This window comes from Scyliorhinus torazame, chromosome 5, assembly GCF_047496885.1.
Source record: "Scyliorhinus torazame isolate Kashiwa2021f chromosome 5, sScyTor2.1, whole genome shotgun sequence".
Lineage (NCBI taxonomy): Eukaryota > Metazoa > Chordata > Chondrichthyes > Carcharhiniformes > Scyliorhinidae > Scyliorhinus > Scyliorhinus torazame.
In genome coordinates this window covers 174,380,520-174,398,865 of record NC_092711.1, presented here as the reverse complement: position 1 = coordinate 174,398,865, position 18,346 = coordinate 174,380,520, and the positions used below count along the sequence as shown (strand labels likewise).

Here is an 18,346-nt window from a genome sequence, read left to right as displayed (position 1 = left end):
CTAGTGTCTCCGTAGTTGGGATGGATCATTGAATGTCTCCCCTGCTCAGAGCAGGTGAATGGCTTCTTCCAGGTGTGGACTCGCTAGTGTTCCTGCAGGATGTATGGATATCTGAATCCCTTCTCTCACTAAGAGCAGGTTAACGCCTTCTCCCCAGTGTGTACTCGCTGGTGTGACTGCAGGTGCGATAACTGAGTGAATCGCTTCCCACACTGAGAACAGGTTAACGCCTTCTCCCCTGTGTGAACTCGCTGGTGTCTCTGCAGGTGGGATAACCGAGTAAATCCCTTTGCACATTGATGGCAGGTGAACGGCCTCTCCTCATTGTGAACTCGCTGGTGTGTCAGCAGGTCCGATGATTGAGTGAATCTCTTTTCACACTGAAAGCAGGTGAACGGCCTCTCCCCAGTGTGAACTCGCTGATGTCTCCGCAGGGTGGATGAATCTCCAAATCCCTTCTCACATTGAGAGCAGGTGAACAGTCTCTCCCCAATGTGAACTCGCTGGTGTGTCAGCAGGCTGGATAACCGAGTAAATCCCTTTTCACATTGATGGCAGGTGAACGGCCTCTCCTCAGTGTGAACTCGCTGGTGTGTCAGCAGGTCCGATGATTGAGTGAATCCCTTCTCACACTGAGAGCAGATGAATGGCCTCTCCCCAGTGTGAAGTCGCTGGTGAATCTGCAGGCTCGATGAAGTAGTGAATCCTTTTTCACATTGATGGCAGGTGAACGGCCTCTCCTCAGTGTGAACTTGCTGATGTCTCCGCAGGTCCGATGATTGAGTGAATCCCTTCTCACACTGAAAGCAGGTGAACGGCCTGTCCCCAGTGTGAACTCGCTGGTGTCTCCGCAGGGTGGATGAATCTCCAAATCCCTTCTCACACTGAGAGCAGATGAACGGCCTCTCCCCAGTGTGAACTTGCTGGTGTCTCTGCAGGGCGAATAACCGAATGAATCCCTTCTCACACACAGAGCAGGTGAACGGCCTCTCCCCAGTGTGACTGCGCCGATGAACTTCCAGCTGAGATGGAACCCTGAATCGCTTCCCACAATCGACACATTTCCACCGTTTCTCTAGAGTGGGGGTCTCCTCGTGTCTCTCCAGGTTTGTCGATCAGTTGAAGCCTCGTCCACACACAGAACACGTGTAACGTCTCTCCCGCTGTGAATGGTGTGATGTTTTTTCAGGCTGCGTAACTGGTTAAAGCTCTTTCCACAGTCAGTGCACTGGAACACTCTCACTCGGGTGTGTGTGTCTCGGGGCTTTTCCAGTCACACTGATGTTTTGAAGCCGACAGAAAAGACAAACATTTCTCCTTCTCGATTCAAAGTCCGGTGATGTTCAGTTCCAAGGAATTGAGAGACTCAGTCAGATTGAGACGTGATGTTTGAGATTTCAGTCTGTAATTCCTCCTCTTCTAATATCCTGTAAAAACAATTTACAAAAGTTACTTTTCTTCTCCTCATTTTGGAGACGGTATCCTGAGGGTAACGACAGTCTGGCCGTGGGGTTAATCCTCCGGGTCCTCAGTCTTATTGAGAAATGTCTCCTTGGATCTATTGTGGTGGTGATTATTTTGTATTTTTGTTATTATGGGAGGGTTTATGTGTTGTTGACTTTATCCTACTCTGGTACAGACGGGGCTTTTATCTGTGAAAGGAGCAGTTTGAGGAAACTTTGGTCAAGTGAGTTGGAGGAGGGGGTAATGGCGCACGCCCGATTGTGGTGTGAAAATCTGTTCCTGTCTCTCTGTCGCCTAACTAATGGCGGCAGTTAATCTGCAAATTTTCTCAGGGAATGTATGGGGCATCCATCACCCTATCAGAAGGAAAAAGATCCTCTCATTTCATTAGGAGAAAGTCGATATTGTTTTATTACTGGAAATCCATCCGGATTATGAGGAACACTTTAAATTGAGGTGGGATTGGATGGAGCAGTTTTTTTCACCTCTTTTTCATCCAGTAACAGACTTGTGGCAATGCTTATTATACACTATCCAAGCAGTCAGGGTAACTCTGCCGATTACAATGTGCATGTCAATTTCCTTTATGCCGGTCCCCCCATCTCCCGTCCCTCCCCTCCGACCCCTTCACTCGTCGTTTCTGGGTTCTTTCCTGGGCCCTTCACTGTACAATGGGAGTTCTGTTATTTACAAGTGGACGGTGCCCTCTCTTCCCCCCCATTGATGGGCCTCCCCCCTTCCACCCCGCGCACTCCCTGTCCTGTTTTAAACCTTCCCTTGGGGGTTCCTCTTCTTGTGTTTTTGTTCTCTGCACTCTGGTCTCTGTGTCAGTTGGTTTCTGGCCTCTCCCTCCTTTTCCCAGTAGCCTCACCCCCCCACATCCCTTTTCCTGCCTGCTCCCTGTGATCCCGTTGGCTCCCGTACACCCACCTCCCTCCCCAGTGTTCCATTGGCCGCTGGCTTCAAACAGGTCCTGGAACAAGTTGGTGAATGGCCTCCACACTTTGTGGGAACCATCCTCTGACCCTCGGACGGTGAGCTTGATCTTCACCAGGTGGAGAAATTCCGATAGGTCTGCCAGCCAGTCTGCAGCTGTGGGTGGTGCTGCTGATCGCCAGCCGAGCAGGATTCTCCAGCGGCCGATTAGAGAAGCAAAGGCAAGGGCGTCCAGCCTCTTCCCCATGAATAGTTCTGTCTGGTCCGATACCCCGAAGACTGCCATTTGTGGGCACGGCTCCACCCTCATAACCATGGACATTGCCTCTAAATAGGCTGTGCAGAATTCGACTAGCCTGGGGCATACCCAGAACATGTGGGCATGGTTTGCCGGGCCCCGCTGGCACCATTCACATTTGTCCTCCATCTCCGGGAAGAACCTGCTCATTCGGGTTCTTGTCAGGTGCGCTCTGTGCACAACATTCAGCTGCATGAAGCTTAGCCTTGCGTAGGAGAAGGTGGAGTTGGTCCCGTTCAGTGCTTCGCTCCAGAGTCCCCACCCTATTTCCGTCCCTCGCTCTTCCTCCCATTTTTCCTGGGTTTTGTCAAGTAAGGAGCGCATCCTTATTAAGAGTTGTCCGTACAGGTCCCCACAGTTTCCCTTACCCAGACTGTCTGCGTCCAGTAGCTCCTCTTGCATTGTGCTTCTCAGGGTTTCTGGGTGTGCTGGTGTCTCCTTGCAGAGAAAGCTTTTGACCTGGAGCTCATCCCGGTTTGGTAGGTCCAGTCTCTCCGCCAGCTCCTCGAAGGTCGCTAGTCTATTTCCCGTGTAAAAGTCCCTAACCATCAGTGTTCCCCCACCCTGTCTCCACCTCTTGAAGGTGGTGTTGAGAATGGCTGGTACAAACCTATGGTTGCTGCAGATGGGGGCCATGATGGACACATCGGTCAGACTGAAATGCTGCCACATCTGGTTCCAGGTTCTCAGAGTAGCTACCACCACTGGACTGGTGCTGGCGGGGATGGGAGTGTTGCTGTGGCGAGGGCCCGGAGGATCATTCCTGTACATGAGGACTCGTCCATCATCAACCATTCCATGTCTGGGTCCTTTACCCATCTCCTCACTCTTTCGGCCGTGGCTGCCCAGTGATAGTATTGCAAGTTCGGGAGGGCCAGGCCTCCCATGTTTCTTCTCCATTGTAGTACTGTTTTAAGGATTTTTGAATTCTTGCCCCTCCGCACAAACGCCATAATCACCTTATCTATTGAATGGAAAAAGGCCTTGGGGATGTAGATCGGTCAGGATCGAAACAGGAAGAGGAACCTGGGCAGTACGTTCATCTTGATCATCTGCATCCTCCCCGCCAGGGAAAGCAGGAATCCATCCCATCTCTGTGGGTCATTTTTGACTTCCTCCGCCAGACTGGTCAGCTTCCACTTGTGGATCCGTGTCCACTCGTGGGAAACCTGGATCTCCAGGTAGCGGGATTTGTTTTGGGCTATTTTAACTGGGAGGCCCTCCAGCTCTGCCCCTCCCCCTCACCGGGAAATCTTTGTTTTTGCCCAGGTTGCGTTTGCAGCCCAAGAAGATTCCGAACTCTCTCCGGGGAGGAGGGGGGTCTCGGAGGTGTACAGTCCCCGGTAGAAGGCCTCGAATGCTTGGTTGACCTTTTTTGGTTGGGCTACAGGACGGCTATGGTTTGGCAGCACGGTAGCACAGTGGTCAGCATTTTTGCTTTACAGCGCCAGGGTCCCAGGTTGGATTCCCGGTTTGGGTCACTGTCTGTGTGGAGTCTGCACGTTCTCCCCATGTCTGCGCGGGTTTCCTCCGGGAGCTCCGGTTTCCTCCCACAAGTCCCGAAAGGCATAATGTTAGTTAATTTGGACATTCTGAATTCTCCCTCAGTGTACCCAAAGTGTGGCGACTAGGGGATTTTCACAGTAACTTCATTGCTGTGTTAATGTAAGCCTACATGTGACAATAATAGAGATGATTATTATACCAGTCTGCCTCTGTTATCCTTTACCTGGGCTATTTCCCTAGTGGCTGCCTTCTTTCTCAGCTGGTGAACCAGCAGGCGGCGAGCCCTCTCCGTGCTCATAAAAGGTCCCCCGTGCCTGGTGGAGTTGGTGCACTGCCTTCCTGGTGGGGAGCAGGTCAAAGTTCTTTTGCAGCTTCTTCCTCTCCAGCAGAAGCTCTATGGTCAGAGCCTCGGAGTATCGTCTGTCAACCTCCAGAATGGAGTCGATCAGTTGCTGCCTAACCGCTCTCTCTCCCCTGTCTCTACGAGCCTTTTGGTGATTATTTCTCCCCGAATCACAGCCTTCAGTGCCTCCCAGAATGTGGAAGGTGAGACTTCCCCGTTCTGGTTGTTAGTGATGGACTTGCCGATGGCCGGTGATGTTTTCTGGCAGAAGACCTTGTCGGCCAAGAGGGTCGTGTCCAACCTCCATGTGGGGCATTGGGTTTGTCCCGTCTCCAACCTCACATCCATGTAATGTGGAGTGTGGTCTGAGATTACAATCATGGATTATTCCGCTCTGACTATTTCTGGAAGCACCGATTTCCCCTCAACAAAGAAGCCGATGTGAGTGTAGACCTTGTGCACTGGTGAGAAGAACGAGAATTCCTTCTCATCCGGGTGTAAGAATTGCCAGGGATCCACTGCCCCCATCTGCTCCATGAACCGCCAGGGATCCACTGGCCCGTCTGCTCCATGAACCGCCAGGGGACCACTGCCCCCGTCTGCTCCATGAACCGCCAGGGATCCACTGGCCCGTCTGCTCCATGAACCGCAAGGGGACCACTGCCCCCATCTGCTCCATGAACCGCCAAGGATCCACTGCCCCATCTGCTCCATGAACCGCCAGGGATCCACTGCCCCCTCCTACTCCATGAACCGCCAGGGATCCACTGCCCCCGCCTGCTCCATGAACCACCAGGGATCCACTGCCCCCATCTGCTCCATGAACCACCAGGGATCCACTGCCCCATGAACGTTCCGAGTTCCCTCGCCATGCCTGTCATTTTCCCTGTTCTGGGGTTGATCTGTCAGTCAATGGATCCTGTGAACAGTTGTGAAGTTCCCCCTCTCATGATCAGACCGTATCCCCTCTCTTCCATCTCCCCCCCCCACCCCACCGTATCCCCCCTCTTCTATTCTCCCACCCACCCCACCGTATTCCCCCCTATCTGCCCCCCCCCCACCCCACTGTATCCCCCCTCTATCTGCTCCCCCCCCCCTCCCAGATGCTCTCTTCCCAGTGGGAGATGTGCCGCAGTCCCGCTCTCTCCCGTACTTCCCGGCACTAGCTTTCCCGCTGGTGTGTGGCCCCCCCCCCAGGATCGATCTGACCCCCTCCTACGCCCACTCTGCTTGTGCCCCTGCTGTCTCCTCCTCACCATCTCCTGCGCTCTGCTGCCCTCGCCCCCTCCCTCCTATGAGCTGGCTCCCCTGTTCATTGCGAGGTGACGCAGTGCGACCTGTGAGCCCTGTCGATCTCTGGCGGTTTGGGGAAGCTGTCCCTCCCAATCAGGTTGCCCAGCGTTTGGGCCACGTAGTCGATTGGGTCCCTGCCCTCGATCCCCTCTGGCAGACCCACTATCTGAATGTTCTATCTCCTTGACCGATTCTACTGGTCCTCGATCTTTTCCAGCTCTCGAACTGTGCTCCCCTGGGCTTCCAGTTTCCTCAACATGCCATTGAGCATCTTCTGCATCGCGGCTAGCACCTCCGCCAGCTTGACCGTCACCCTTAACTCAGCCTTAATGTCATCCTTCATTGCGTTTAGTTCATTGGTTAGGAACATCCTCCATCCATCGCCTGGTCGGGGGGAGGGGGGGGGGGGGCTTGTTTTCTGGGTTGCCGGTCTCCCTCTCTCGGGAAGACTGGAGACCCCTCGCCTCGTGGGGCCGCCGACCCGCTTGCTCGCCGCTCCTCTCCCTTGCTGCAGTTTCTGTGACCCTGCAGCCTTTCGAGCTGTTGCTTTCTGGCATTTTGTTGTCCGCACTATTGTTGAGGGTGAGGGGATGTTTAAGTCTGATTTTGCGGCTAAATTCGGCCGACAGTGCCTATTTTTCTGTTGTATGGAGGAGAGCCACCTGATGTGTGACTACTCAGCACATCCCCGTCACAAGTTCCCTTTCTTTTGAATGTTGACTTGAAACTGCGATCTTATGTTTTGGCGATAAGGCTGGAGGACATCCTTCCGACAATCATGCGGGAGGACCAGACTGGGTTTATACGGAGAAGATTTTCCAGTAACAATGTTGGAAGGTTGCCGAATGTGATTCAGACTTTTCAGAAATATGCATTGGATGGGCTGGTGATCTCCTTCGATGCAGAGAAAGCTTTTGCTCGAGTTGAGTGGAATTATCTGGTGTATCCGCTGCGAGGCTTCGGGTTGGGTGAGGATTATATTGAGTGGATTCAATTGTTATATCACAGACTGGTAGCAGCGGTGTTCACCAATGGTTTAAGGGTGTCGAAGTTTCAGCTTCAGAGAGGAACTAGACAGGGCTGCCCTCTGTCCCCCTTGCTGTTTGCGTTGGTCACTGAGCCCTTGCCAGAGGCTATTAGATCGGATCCTCTGATATCGGGCCTGGAGGGTGGGGTGAGGCAGCACAAATCACTGTGTGTGCAGAGGACGGGCTGCAGTTTGTGTTGAACCCCAGTGTTTCAGTCCTGGAGTAGTGGATAGATTTTTAAAAAGTATTTTCATTCAGATTTTAACATTTACAACACATAACATTACAAAGTAAAACCAACACAAAACCCCTAAACCCACCCCAACTCCCGAACCAACCTCTCCACCTCACTCCCTTCCCTCCCCGCTAGCAGTTGACGATAACCAGCTCCTTGAAATGATAGAACATAGAATCCCTACAGTGCAGAAGGAGGCCATTCGGCCCATCGAGTCTGCACCAGCTCTTTGAAAGAGCACCCCATGTCTCCACCCTATCCCTGTAACCTATTAACCCCACCTACCCTTTAATGTAAGCCGACAAAGGCTCCATCTCCCTGCCCCTACCCCACGCCTACTCTGCGATCGCCGCCCAATAATAGTATAACAGGTTCAGCAGGGCCAAGCCCCCTGATTGTTGCCCTCTCTGATTCACCGTCTTCCTAATCCTTGCCAACTTATCTGCCCATACAAACGATTAAACCAACCAATCCACCCCCATAAAGAACAATTTCAGCAAAAAGACCATTAGGCACGGAGATAAAAATAAAAACCACAGCAAAATGTTCATCTTAAACAGCTGTACCCGATTGTGGATAGATGTAGTGACTTCTCTGGTGAGAAGATGAATTTTACTGAGTCAGAGGCCATGCTGGTGGGAGGAGGGGGGTGTTGAAGGGTAAGCCTCCTCCTCTTGCTAAGTTCCCTTTCAGATGCCCCCCCTTGGGATTTAAATGTCTGGGAATGTCGATGTCCCCCTCTTTCAGACAGCTATAAGGGACTAATTTTCCACAGCTGATAGTGACTATTAGGTGGGACCTTGCCCAGTGGTCGGCTCTTCCGATTTCATGGTGAGGGAAGATCGCCTTCATTAAAATGAATGTGTTGTCCAGACTGTTTTACCCTCTGCAGAAGTGGCCTATACTGCTGTCGACCAGAGTCATTAAGGAAATTAATGAAATGATTAGTACATTTATCTGGAACAAAAATAAACTTCACCTCAAGTTTGTTAAGCTCCAATCACCAGGAGCTAAGGGAGGTTTGTGTCTCCCAAATATCAGGCTTTATCAATTGGCCTCTCATCTTAGGTTCATCCGGAATTTGGTTAGGATAGACCCAAGATTCATCAGGCTCGATATGGAAGCAGACCAGCCAGTTATCCCTCTATCCAAAACTGGCATAGACTGATTACGGAATGTATCCCATTGCAATTTTTAATGTCTGTACTTCATTCTAAGTCTGATGCATCTGTTAAATTATGAGACCCCTATCTCAAATACATGTGCTCCAATTTGACTGGCTTGCTCCTCCAGGGCTTTCAATTCAACTGAGCCCAGAGTAGGGCACAGTGAGGCACAGTGGTTAGCACTAGGTTTGATTCCTTGAGTAGCTGTCAGCGTGGAGATGCACATTCTTCCTATGTCTGCATGGGTGCTCTGGTTTCCTCTCACAGTCCAAAGATGTGCAGTTAAGTGGCTTGGTCATGCTAAATTGCCCCTTAGTGTCTAAAGGTGTTAGGTTAGGTGGGTTGACGATGATCAATGCACTAGATTATGGGAATATTGTGGGGTGTATGCCTCAGGGAGTGCTTTTTCTGAGGGTCAGTGCAGACTTGAAGAAGAACCTTCTGCACTATCGAGATTCTGTGTCATCTATGTTATTTTAATTTGACTATGCTGTTAGTCTGTTTTGTAATATTTTGGGGTATGCGCCCTGCATTGTTATTCTTCTGTTTTTATATAATCTTACCCTCTTTCCCCACTCACTATGTTAACCTGTTAACTGGTTGTTCAATGAATCCGGCATTTCATATAGCAGCTCTGGTCCCTAAAATATCCTGCACAAATTAATTTTGCAATGTGTTGCTTGTATTTATGCGGCAGTATCAGTTGTGCTACACTATCCCCATTTTCCATCAATATTTCTGTTCGTCTGTTGCATTCATTATTTAAAAAATGGTTTAAAAAATATATATATATTAAAAATCTGTCCAACTCATCCTTGAATATATTCAGTGACTCCGACTCCACTGGTCCCTGTGGAAGAGAAATCCAGAGACTAACAACCCTCTGAGGGAAGAGATGACTGAAAATATATAAATAGCGACAGTACAATATAACACAACCAGAAATAACAATAAATGTATTTTATTACAGAACCATAAATAATATATCTAATCTGTACCATTTAAAAGTACCAGACATATCTCTGTCTGATATTAATTTACTGTCTCTTAAATGTCAGCCATCTCCAGGGGAAATCAGCCCTTTAATTGTGAACATTGGGAAAGAAATCACCCTTTTAGCCAGACAAATAAATGTGTCAAGCTGAGGGAGCAAAGGATGTCAATGTGTTTAAGAGAGAGAGAGAGACCTGGGCCAAGCTTTGCAGAGTCTGCACCCTCCCGGGATTCACTTCCTTTCCCTTCAGTTGCTGCAAGTGACGCATTGAAGGTGAGAATGAGAAAAGAAAGTGTTTTACTCACAGATGTTGGCGACAGGAAAGGTTTTTCCTTCACTTCCGCTGTGACATCACAATGGCGCCCTGCCTGAATCAACCAATAGGAATTACTCTATCCCACGTTATCGTCATCGGGTTCCAGTGCGCAGGCCCGGCGCTCCCCGCCCCCACCCGTTGCTTCGCCCGCCCCCTGAACAAGGGAGAAAAAAACCGACAACAGAACCTCCTCGAAACAAGGTTTCCAGGCAACCGGCTGACGGCCAGAGCAAGATGCCAATCGGTGATCGCCTCCTGCCCACGACTGCGCATGTCCAAGGGAGGGGGAACTGCGCATGTGCGAAGGATAGCCCGCCTCCTGACCTTTTTCCTGAGCTATTGACCAATGGAAAGAAAGAGTTGGAGGACCGGAAGGACTCTTGTCCTCCAGCTAATCAGCGCGGGCTTTGTGTAACTGCTGGATTGAACTTCACAAGTTCTTCCTGTCTCCAACATCTGTGAGTAAAACACTTTCTTTTCTCGTTCTCACCTTCAATTGGTCACTTGCAGCAACTGAAGGGAAAGGAAGTGAATCCAGGGAGGGTGCAGACTCTGCAAAGCTTGGCCCAGGTCTCTCTCTCTCTCTTAAATACATTGACATCTTTTGCTCCCTCAGCTTCACACATTTATTTGTTTGGCTAAAAGGATGGTCACAAGGAACAGAAATAATGCTCCACACCCGCCAACACATCACCAGACTGCTCAGACTTGTATAATCCTGCATAGAATTCCCGAAATTCTTGTTTATTTCCTCCGTCTTCATGGCCCTTTTCCTTCCACCAAGCCACACAGAGAAAATCGCTCCAAAGTTGGCCTTTGTATTTGCTCAAGAACTTCACACGTCTGGAGGGGGAAATACCAGGGGCCAAGTTAAAGAAAAGGAAGAACTCAAACTCTTCCTTAAAATGTGTAGTAAATGAAGTACCTCTTGTCAGGAAGGCACCAAACCTCCACTTTCTCGAGTAAAAGTTCCAGTGGGGGTGGGGGGTGGAGGGCGGTGGGGGGTGGGGGTGGGGGTGGGGGTAGGGGTGGGGGGGGGGGGGGATGTGAAAATGAAAATATTCCCTGTGGTGCAGGAGAACACCGTAGAATCGTCCTCGGCACAAAAAAGTCATTGATTCTAGTACGGCATTGCTGTGGGACTGGAAAGAAGGTTAAATCTCCACCACTCGGGTGCAAAGTCCTCCAAACATCCACATAACCCACCTCCTCACAAGCTGAGGCCAACACCCTAGCTTGAAGTGAGGGGAGGGGGAGGGGTGGGGGGGTTGGTTACTGGGAGCTTATCTACCAGAGGATTTAAGTGGCAGTTGAAGTCGCCAAATGTGAGTTGAAGCCACCTCTGCAAAATTCACAAAAGCCTTCGTAATTAATTCCGGGAGCAATTTGGGGTCCATAAACATTCATTATTGAAACAACATCTCCATGCATCGAACCTCTAATGGTCACATATCTACGTTCTTTATCCTCCGTGCAGGTTTCAACTTTGAAAAGGATATTTTTATTAATAAAGATTGCCACATCCCTGCTACTTGATGAAAAAAGAGGCCAAAAAAAACCTGCCTCACCCAATTCCGCCTCAATTTAAAGTACTCCTCATCACAGAATCCCTACAGCGCAGAAGGAGGCCATTCGGCCCATCAATTCTGAACCTGCCTTTGAAAGAGCACTCTACTTAAGCCCATGCCTCCAGTCTATCCGAATCACCTAGTATTCCTACCCAATCTTTTTCAACACAAAGGGGCAATTTAGCATGGCCAATCCACCTAATCTGCACATCTTTTGGACTGTGGGAGGAAACCGGAGATCCTAGAGGAAACCCACAATGACACTGGGAGAATGTGCAAACTCCACACAGCCAGTCACCTGAGGCCGGAATTGAACCTGGGTCCTTGGAGCTGTGAGGCAGCAGTGCTAGCCACCGTGTCGACCCCAATTGAGTTTAATCTAGATGCGTTTCGTGGAATAAAGCTATGTCGACTTTCTCCTTAAGAAAGGAGGCAATCATCTTCCTTCTGATAGGGTGATGGATGCCCCGTACATTCCCTGAGAAAATTTGCAGATTAACTGCCGCCATTAGTTTGGCAACAGAGAGAACAGGAACAGACTTTCACGCCACAATCGGGCATGCTCCATTACCCCCCTCTCCAACCCACTTTACACCACAGGCACCAAAGTCTCCCCAAACTGCTCCTTTCACAGCCCCGTCTGTACCAGAGTAGGATAAAGTCAACAACACATAAACCCTCCCATAATAACAAAATACAAAAATACAAAAGAATCACCACCACAGTAGATCCAAGGGGATATTCCTCAATAAGACTGAGGACCCTGAGGATTAACCCCACAGCCAAACTGTTGTTACCCTCAGGATACCTTCTCCAAATTGAGGAGAAGAAAATAAGGGCCAACAAGGAAATGGGGATCGAATGTCCTTCCCGCATTTTAGACCCACCCATGAAAACCTGCATCCACCACCACCCACCCTTTGGCAATGGCGCCACTCGGTTCTGCCATGATTAACGCTCGGATAATAGAAGAAAGATGATGGATAATAAGCACACGGCACATCTACCATAACTGAGATAAGATAATACGAGTCCCTGGAACACTCGAGGAGAAGAAGACATTCAATCGGCGCTCACAGAATAACAACTCCCTTCAACAGGATAAAAGATAACAAATTCAGACAACAACACCATGATAGGGAAAGAGTTTAGATTAGAGCCTGAGTTAGCCTGAGCTGCAAATCATCGCTCCAAATCCTTGCCATTCTGGATTTAATGAAGGCCAAGGCAGTAGTCGGATTATTGAAAGACTTGACGGAGTTGTCGGATACAATTTTCAGTGTCACAGGATAAAGCGACATAATTCACTCCCGCAGCCTTGAGTTCCCTTCAAACTTCATCGAAGCCTCGATTCTTCGTTTGTGTGGCTGCCGAAAAGTCCTGGAAGTAGGAAATCCTCACTCCCTCATGGAGCCAGGTCCCACCTCACCTTACCCGTCTCCAGGACCTTCTGGTTATCTTTCAAGTTGTGGAAGTGAATGATTACAGGCCTGGGATGAAAACTATCCCTCAGCCTCAAAGACAGGATCCGATGCCCTTTCTCATTGGAATCGCCCAGGCTTCACATCCAACTTGAGAAAACGTGGCAGCCGGTCCTCGAAGAACCTAACGTGAGCCTCACCCTCCACACCTTCTGGCAGGCCGACGACTCGGATGTTATTTCGCTGACCCTGGGTTCTCCACGTTCCGGGACTACTGCCACTGGCCAGTTTTCCAAGGATTGAATTCTTGCCTCCGTCGAGGAGGCATCTTGCTCAACTTTCAGGATTCTTTCCTCGGGATCATCGAGCCTCTTCATGGTGTTTTGAAGCTCGGCCTCATGAGCTCACAGATATTGAGTCAGCACACTCGGCCTCTGGTCAGTAACACGGCTGATAGTAATAATAATAATCTTTATTGTCACAAGTAGGCTTACATTAACACTGTAATGACATTACTGTGAAAATCCCCTAGTCGCCACACTCCGGCACCTGTTCGGGTACACAGAGGGCAGAATTCAGAATGTCCAAATTACCAAACAGCACGTCTTTCGTGATTTGCGGGAGTAAACCGGAGCACCCGGAGGAAACCCACGCTGACACAGGGAGAACATGCAGACTCCGCACAGACAGTGACCCAAGCCGGGAATCGAACCCGGATCCTTGGCACTGTGAAGCAACAGTGCTAACCACTGTGCTACATTGCCTCAGTCATCAAGTATTTTCAGGAACAACATTGATACGTTTTTAGATATTGAAGATATCGAGGGATATGGGGATTAGTGTGGGAAAATGGTGCTGATTAGATTGGCCAATGAGCTCATTGAATGGTTGCGCAGGTTTGATGGGCCGAATAGCCGACTGCAGCTTGTATTTGTTATGGCCTCTGTGTCCAGGACAGGAAGCAGTGAGCATGGATCTGTCAATCAGCCTGAATCAGCACCTTCAGGAGAATTGGGAGGGTGAATATTAGATACAGCAGAGTGAGAATGGAGGGAGAGTGTGTGGGATGGAGATTTACAGCTTTTGAGGAATGAGAGAGAAAAGAATGTTCTCTAGGAACAAGAATTGTCTGTTCTGAATTTCTATCCTGTACTGACAGTGATGTCTTTTGTAAATTGCTTTTACAGGATATTAGAAGAGGAGGAATTACAGACAGCAATCACAAATATCACGTCTCAATCTGACTGAGTCTCTCAATTCCTTGGAACTGAATATCACAAGACTTAGAATCTAGAAGGAGAAATGTTTGTCTTTTCTGTCGGCTTCAAAAGATTTTAACCATCAGTGTGACTGGAAAAGCACCGAGACACACACACCCGAGTGAGAGTGTTCCAGAGCACCGACTGTGGAAAGAGCTTTAACCAGTTACACAGCCTGAAAAAACATCACACCATTCACAGCGGGGAGAGACCGTACACTGTGTGGACGAGGCTTCAACTGAGAGTCAAACGTGGAGAAACACGAGGACACCCAAAACATGGAGAAACCGTGGAAATGTGGGGACTGTGGGAAGGGATTCAGGACTCCATCTGCACTGGAATCTCATCGACGCGTTCACACTGGGGAGAAGCCATTCACCTGCTCTCAGTGTGAGAAGGGATTCACTCAATTATCCCACCTGCGAAGACATCGACGCATTCACAGTGGGGAGAGGCCGTTCACCTGCTCTCAGTGTGGGAAGGGATTCACTCGGTTATCCTGCCTGCGGCCACACCAGCGAGTTCACACTGGGGAGAGGCCGTTCACCTGCTCTCAGTGTGAGAAGGGATTCACTACTTTATCGAGCCTTTGGAGACACCAACGAGTTCACACTGCGGAGAGGCTGTTCACCTGCTCTCAGTGTGAGAAGGGATTCACTGAGTTATCAAAACTGTGGATACATCAGCGAGTTCACACTGGGGAGAGGCCGTTCACCTGCTCTCAGTGTGGGAGGAGATTCACTGAGTTATCCAGCCTGCGGACACACCAGCGAGTTCACACTGGGGAGAGGCCATTCACCTGCTCTCAGTGTGAGAAGGGATTCACTACTTCATCGAGCCTGCGGATACATCAGCGAGTTCACACTGGGGAGAGGCCATTCACCTGCTCTCAGTGTGAGAAGGGATTCACTACTTCATCGAGCCTGCTGATACATCAGCGAATTCACACTGGGGCGAGGCCATTCACCTGCTCTCAGTGTGAGAAGGGATTCACTACTTCATCGAGGCTGCTGACACACCAGCGAGTTCACACCGGGGAGAGGCCGTTCACCTGCTCTCAGTGTGAGAAAGGATTCACTACTTCACCGAGCCTGCGGAAACACCAGCGAGTTCACACTGGGGAGAGACCGTTCACCTGCTCTCAGTGTGAGAAGGGATTCACTACTTCATCGAGGCTGCTGACACACCAGCGAGTTCACACCGGGGAGAGGCCGTTCACCTGCTCTCAGTGTGAGAAGGGATTCACTACTTCATCGAGCCTGCAGAGACACCAGCGAGTTCACACAGTGCAGAAGGCATTAACCTGCTCTTAGTGAGAGAAGGGATTCAGATATCCATACACCCTGCGGGAACCCTCGCGAGTTCACACCTGGAAACTGCTCTGAACAGGGGAGACATTCGATGATCCCTCCCAACTCCGGAGACACTAGCGAGTTAATGCTGGGGAGAGACCATTCATCTGCTCTCAATGTGGGGAGGGGTTTTGTGATTCATCTCACCTGTTGTGACTCCCAACAAGTTCACAATAAATTCCAGATGTTGGCTCCGTTGTTATTGTTTCTGCTCTCACTGACATCCAGGACTGCATTTTGTTCATTCTGACATCTGGTGAATGGTGATGATTGGAGGGTTTCTTTCTGCTGGACTGGCCGGTCTAACACCTCTGCCTCCGGTGGGCTGACCATTTTTGAGCCTTGTTGCGATTACCTGGTTCCAAGTTTGACGAGGAGCACAGAATGAAAAGGTGTTTGCACATTGTAAGATATTTAGTTCCCAAAGCTGCCACATTGCCATTAAGATGAGCTATGGTGGTTACATGGGGCGGGATTCTCCGACCCCCCCGCCGGGTCGGAGAATCGCGGTACCGGAGATTAGGCGGGGGCGGGAATTGTGCTGCGCCGGTTGGCGGGCCCCTCCCGGCGATTCTCCGGCCCGTGATGGGCTGATGTCCCGCTGCTGTAATGCTGGTCCCGCCGGCGTGAATTAAACCACCTCCCTTACCGGCGGCGCGAGCGGGCTCCGGGGTCCTGGGGGGAGGCGTGGGGGGATCTGGCCCGGGGGTTGCCCCCACGGTGGCCGCCCCCATGGTGGCCTGGCCCGAGATCGGGGCCCACCGATCTGTGGGCGGGCCTGTGCCGTGGGGGCACTCTTTCCCCTCCGCGTCGGCCATAGCCTCCGCAATGGCCGACACGGAGGTGAACCCCCTCCCCCCCCCACGCATGTGCGGGGATGACGTCAGCTGCCGCTCCCGCGCATACGCAGACTTCCGCCGGCCGGCGGAGTCCCTTCGGCCCCAGCTGGCGTGACGCCAAAGGCCTTCCACGCCAGCCGGCGGGACGGCAACTACTCTGGCGCGGGCCTGGCCCCTAAAGGTGCGGAGGAAGCACCTTTGGGGCGGCCCGACTCCGGAGTGGTTCACGCCACTCCATCCCGCTGGGACCCCCCGCCCCGCCGGGTAGGGAAGAGTCCCGCCCATGGTTCTTTTGTTTAATTTATCTGGGTGTTTCTCGCAGAAGGAAACTGTCATGGTATGAGGGACAAGTTGTCTTTGGTAGATTGGGAAATTACAATAAACATATCCCTGAAAGTGGCAAAGCAGGTGGATAAGGAGCTAAGAAGGCAGACGGCATGCTTGTCTTCATTGGCCGGGGCATTGAGTATGAAAATTGGCAAGTCATGCTGCAGCTGTACAGAACCTTAGTTAGGCCACACGTGGAATATTGCCTCCAATTCTGGTCACCACATTACCAAAAGGATATGGAGGCTTTGGAGAGAGTACAGAGGAGGTTTACCAGGATGTTGCCTGGCCTGGAGGGTATTAGCTGTCAGGAGAGGTTGGATAAACTCGGATTGTTTTCAGTAGAGTAGTTTTCAGAGGTTGAGGAACGACCTGATAAAGGTTTACAAAGTTATGAGTGGCATGGACAGAGTGGATAGTCAGAAGCTTTTTCCCAGGTTGGAAAAGTCAATTACCAGGTGCCAGAGGTTTAGGTGTGAGGGGCAAAGTTTTGAGGAGATGTGTGAGGGAAGTTTTTTTACACAGAGGGTGGTGAGTGCCTGGAACTCGCTGCTGGAGGAGGTGGTGGAAGCAGGTACGATAGTGACGTTTAAGAGACATCTTGACGAATACATGAATAGGATGGGAATAGACGGATACAGACCCTGGAAGCACAGAAGGTTTTATTTTAGACAGACATTATGATCCGAGCAGGCTTGGTGGGCCGAAGGGCCTGTTCCTGTGCTGTACTGTCCTTTGTTGTTCTTTGTATGACGATAGACAATAGACAGGCAACCACTCACATTTTATTTACATGGTGAAGCTGTCGTGGCTAACAAGAAATGTTAAAGATTCTAGTAGATCAATGGACGAGACTCATAAAGAGGCCCAAATAGAAGTGAGCCTGAGGATTGGGAACTTGTTTTAGAATTCAGCAAAGAGGACCAAGAACATTACATTAACACTGATGAAGAGAAAATAGAATATGAGAGCAAACTGGGGAGAACTGGAAAAGCTCTTATAGGAATGTGAAAAGGAAAAGATTAGCAAAGACCAATGTGGGTCCATTCCAGGCAGAGACAGGAGAGTTTATAATGGGGAATATGGAAATGGCAGAGAACCTAAACAATGTGTATCTGTCTTCACGGAGGAAGATACAGAAATTGTCCCAAAAACACGAGAGAACCAAGGGGACTACTGAGCACGAGGAACTGAAAGAGATTAGTATTAGTGAAAAAGCAGTACTGGAGAGAATAATGGGATTGAAAGTTAATAAATCCCCAAAAGCTGATGCTCTACATCCCAGAGTGTTGAAAGAGGCGGCTGTAGAGATAGTGGATACATTGGTGATCATCTTTCAAAATTCTATAGGTTCTGGAATGGTTCCTGCAGATTGGAAGGTGGTAAATGTAACCCCACTATTTAAGGAGGGAGAGAGAAAACGGGGAACCACAGACCCATTAGCCTGACATCAGTCGGAGGGAAAATGCTACAATCTATTATAAAGGATGTGATAACATACGAATTAGGAACAGGAGTAGGCCACTCGGCCCCTCGAGCCTGCTCCACCATTCAATAAGTTCACGGCTGATCTGATTGTAACCTCAACTCCACAGAGGCCCCTTAGAAAATCAATCTTGGGAGAGCCTCATAATACTTTTTATTCATAGAATTTACAGTACAGAAGGAGGCCATTCGGCCCATCGAGTCTGCACCGCTCTTTGAAAGAGCACCCTAACCAAGCCCACATCTCCACCCTATCCCCATAAGGGCAATTTTGAACACTAAGGGCAATTTAGCATGGCCAATCCCCTTACAAAGAGCACCCTACTCAAGCCTACGTACCTATCCTGTCCCCGTAACCCAGTAACCCCCACTTAACCTTTTTGAACAGTAAGGGCAATTTAGCATGGCCAATCCACCTAACCCGCACATCTTTGGACTGTGGGAGGAAACCGGAGCACCCGGAGGAAACCCACGCACACACGGGGAGAACGTGCAGACTCCGCACAGACAGTGAAC

The 18,346-nt window shown here is 50.1% G+C and overlaps 1 protein-coding gene across 1 annotated transcript; it reads left to right on the top strand.

Annotated features, from left to right (window-relative positions):
* The first annotated feature begins 9,769 nt into the window (after positions 1–9,769).
* Positions 9,770–15,377, top strand: LOC140422383 (uncharacterized). Its single transcript, XM_072507401.1, has 2 exons — positions 9,770–10,037; positions 13,756–15,377. Exon 2 carries the CDS (start codon positions 14,106–14,108, stop codon positions 15,138–15,140), a length of 1,035 nt encoding a protein of 344 aa, XP_072363502.1. The 5' UTR covers positions 9,770–10,037; positions 13,756–14,105; the 3' UTR covers positions 15,141–15,377.
* The last annotated feature ends 2,969 nt before the right edge of the window (positions 15,378–18,346 follow it).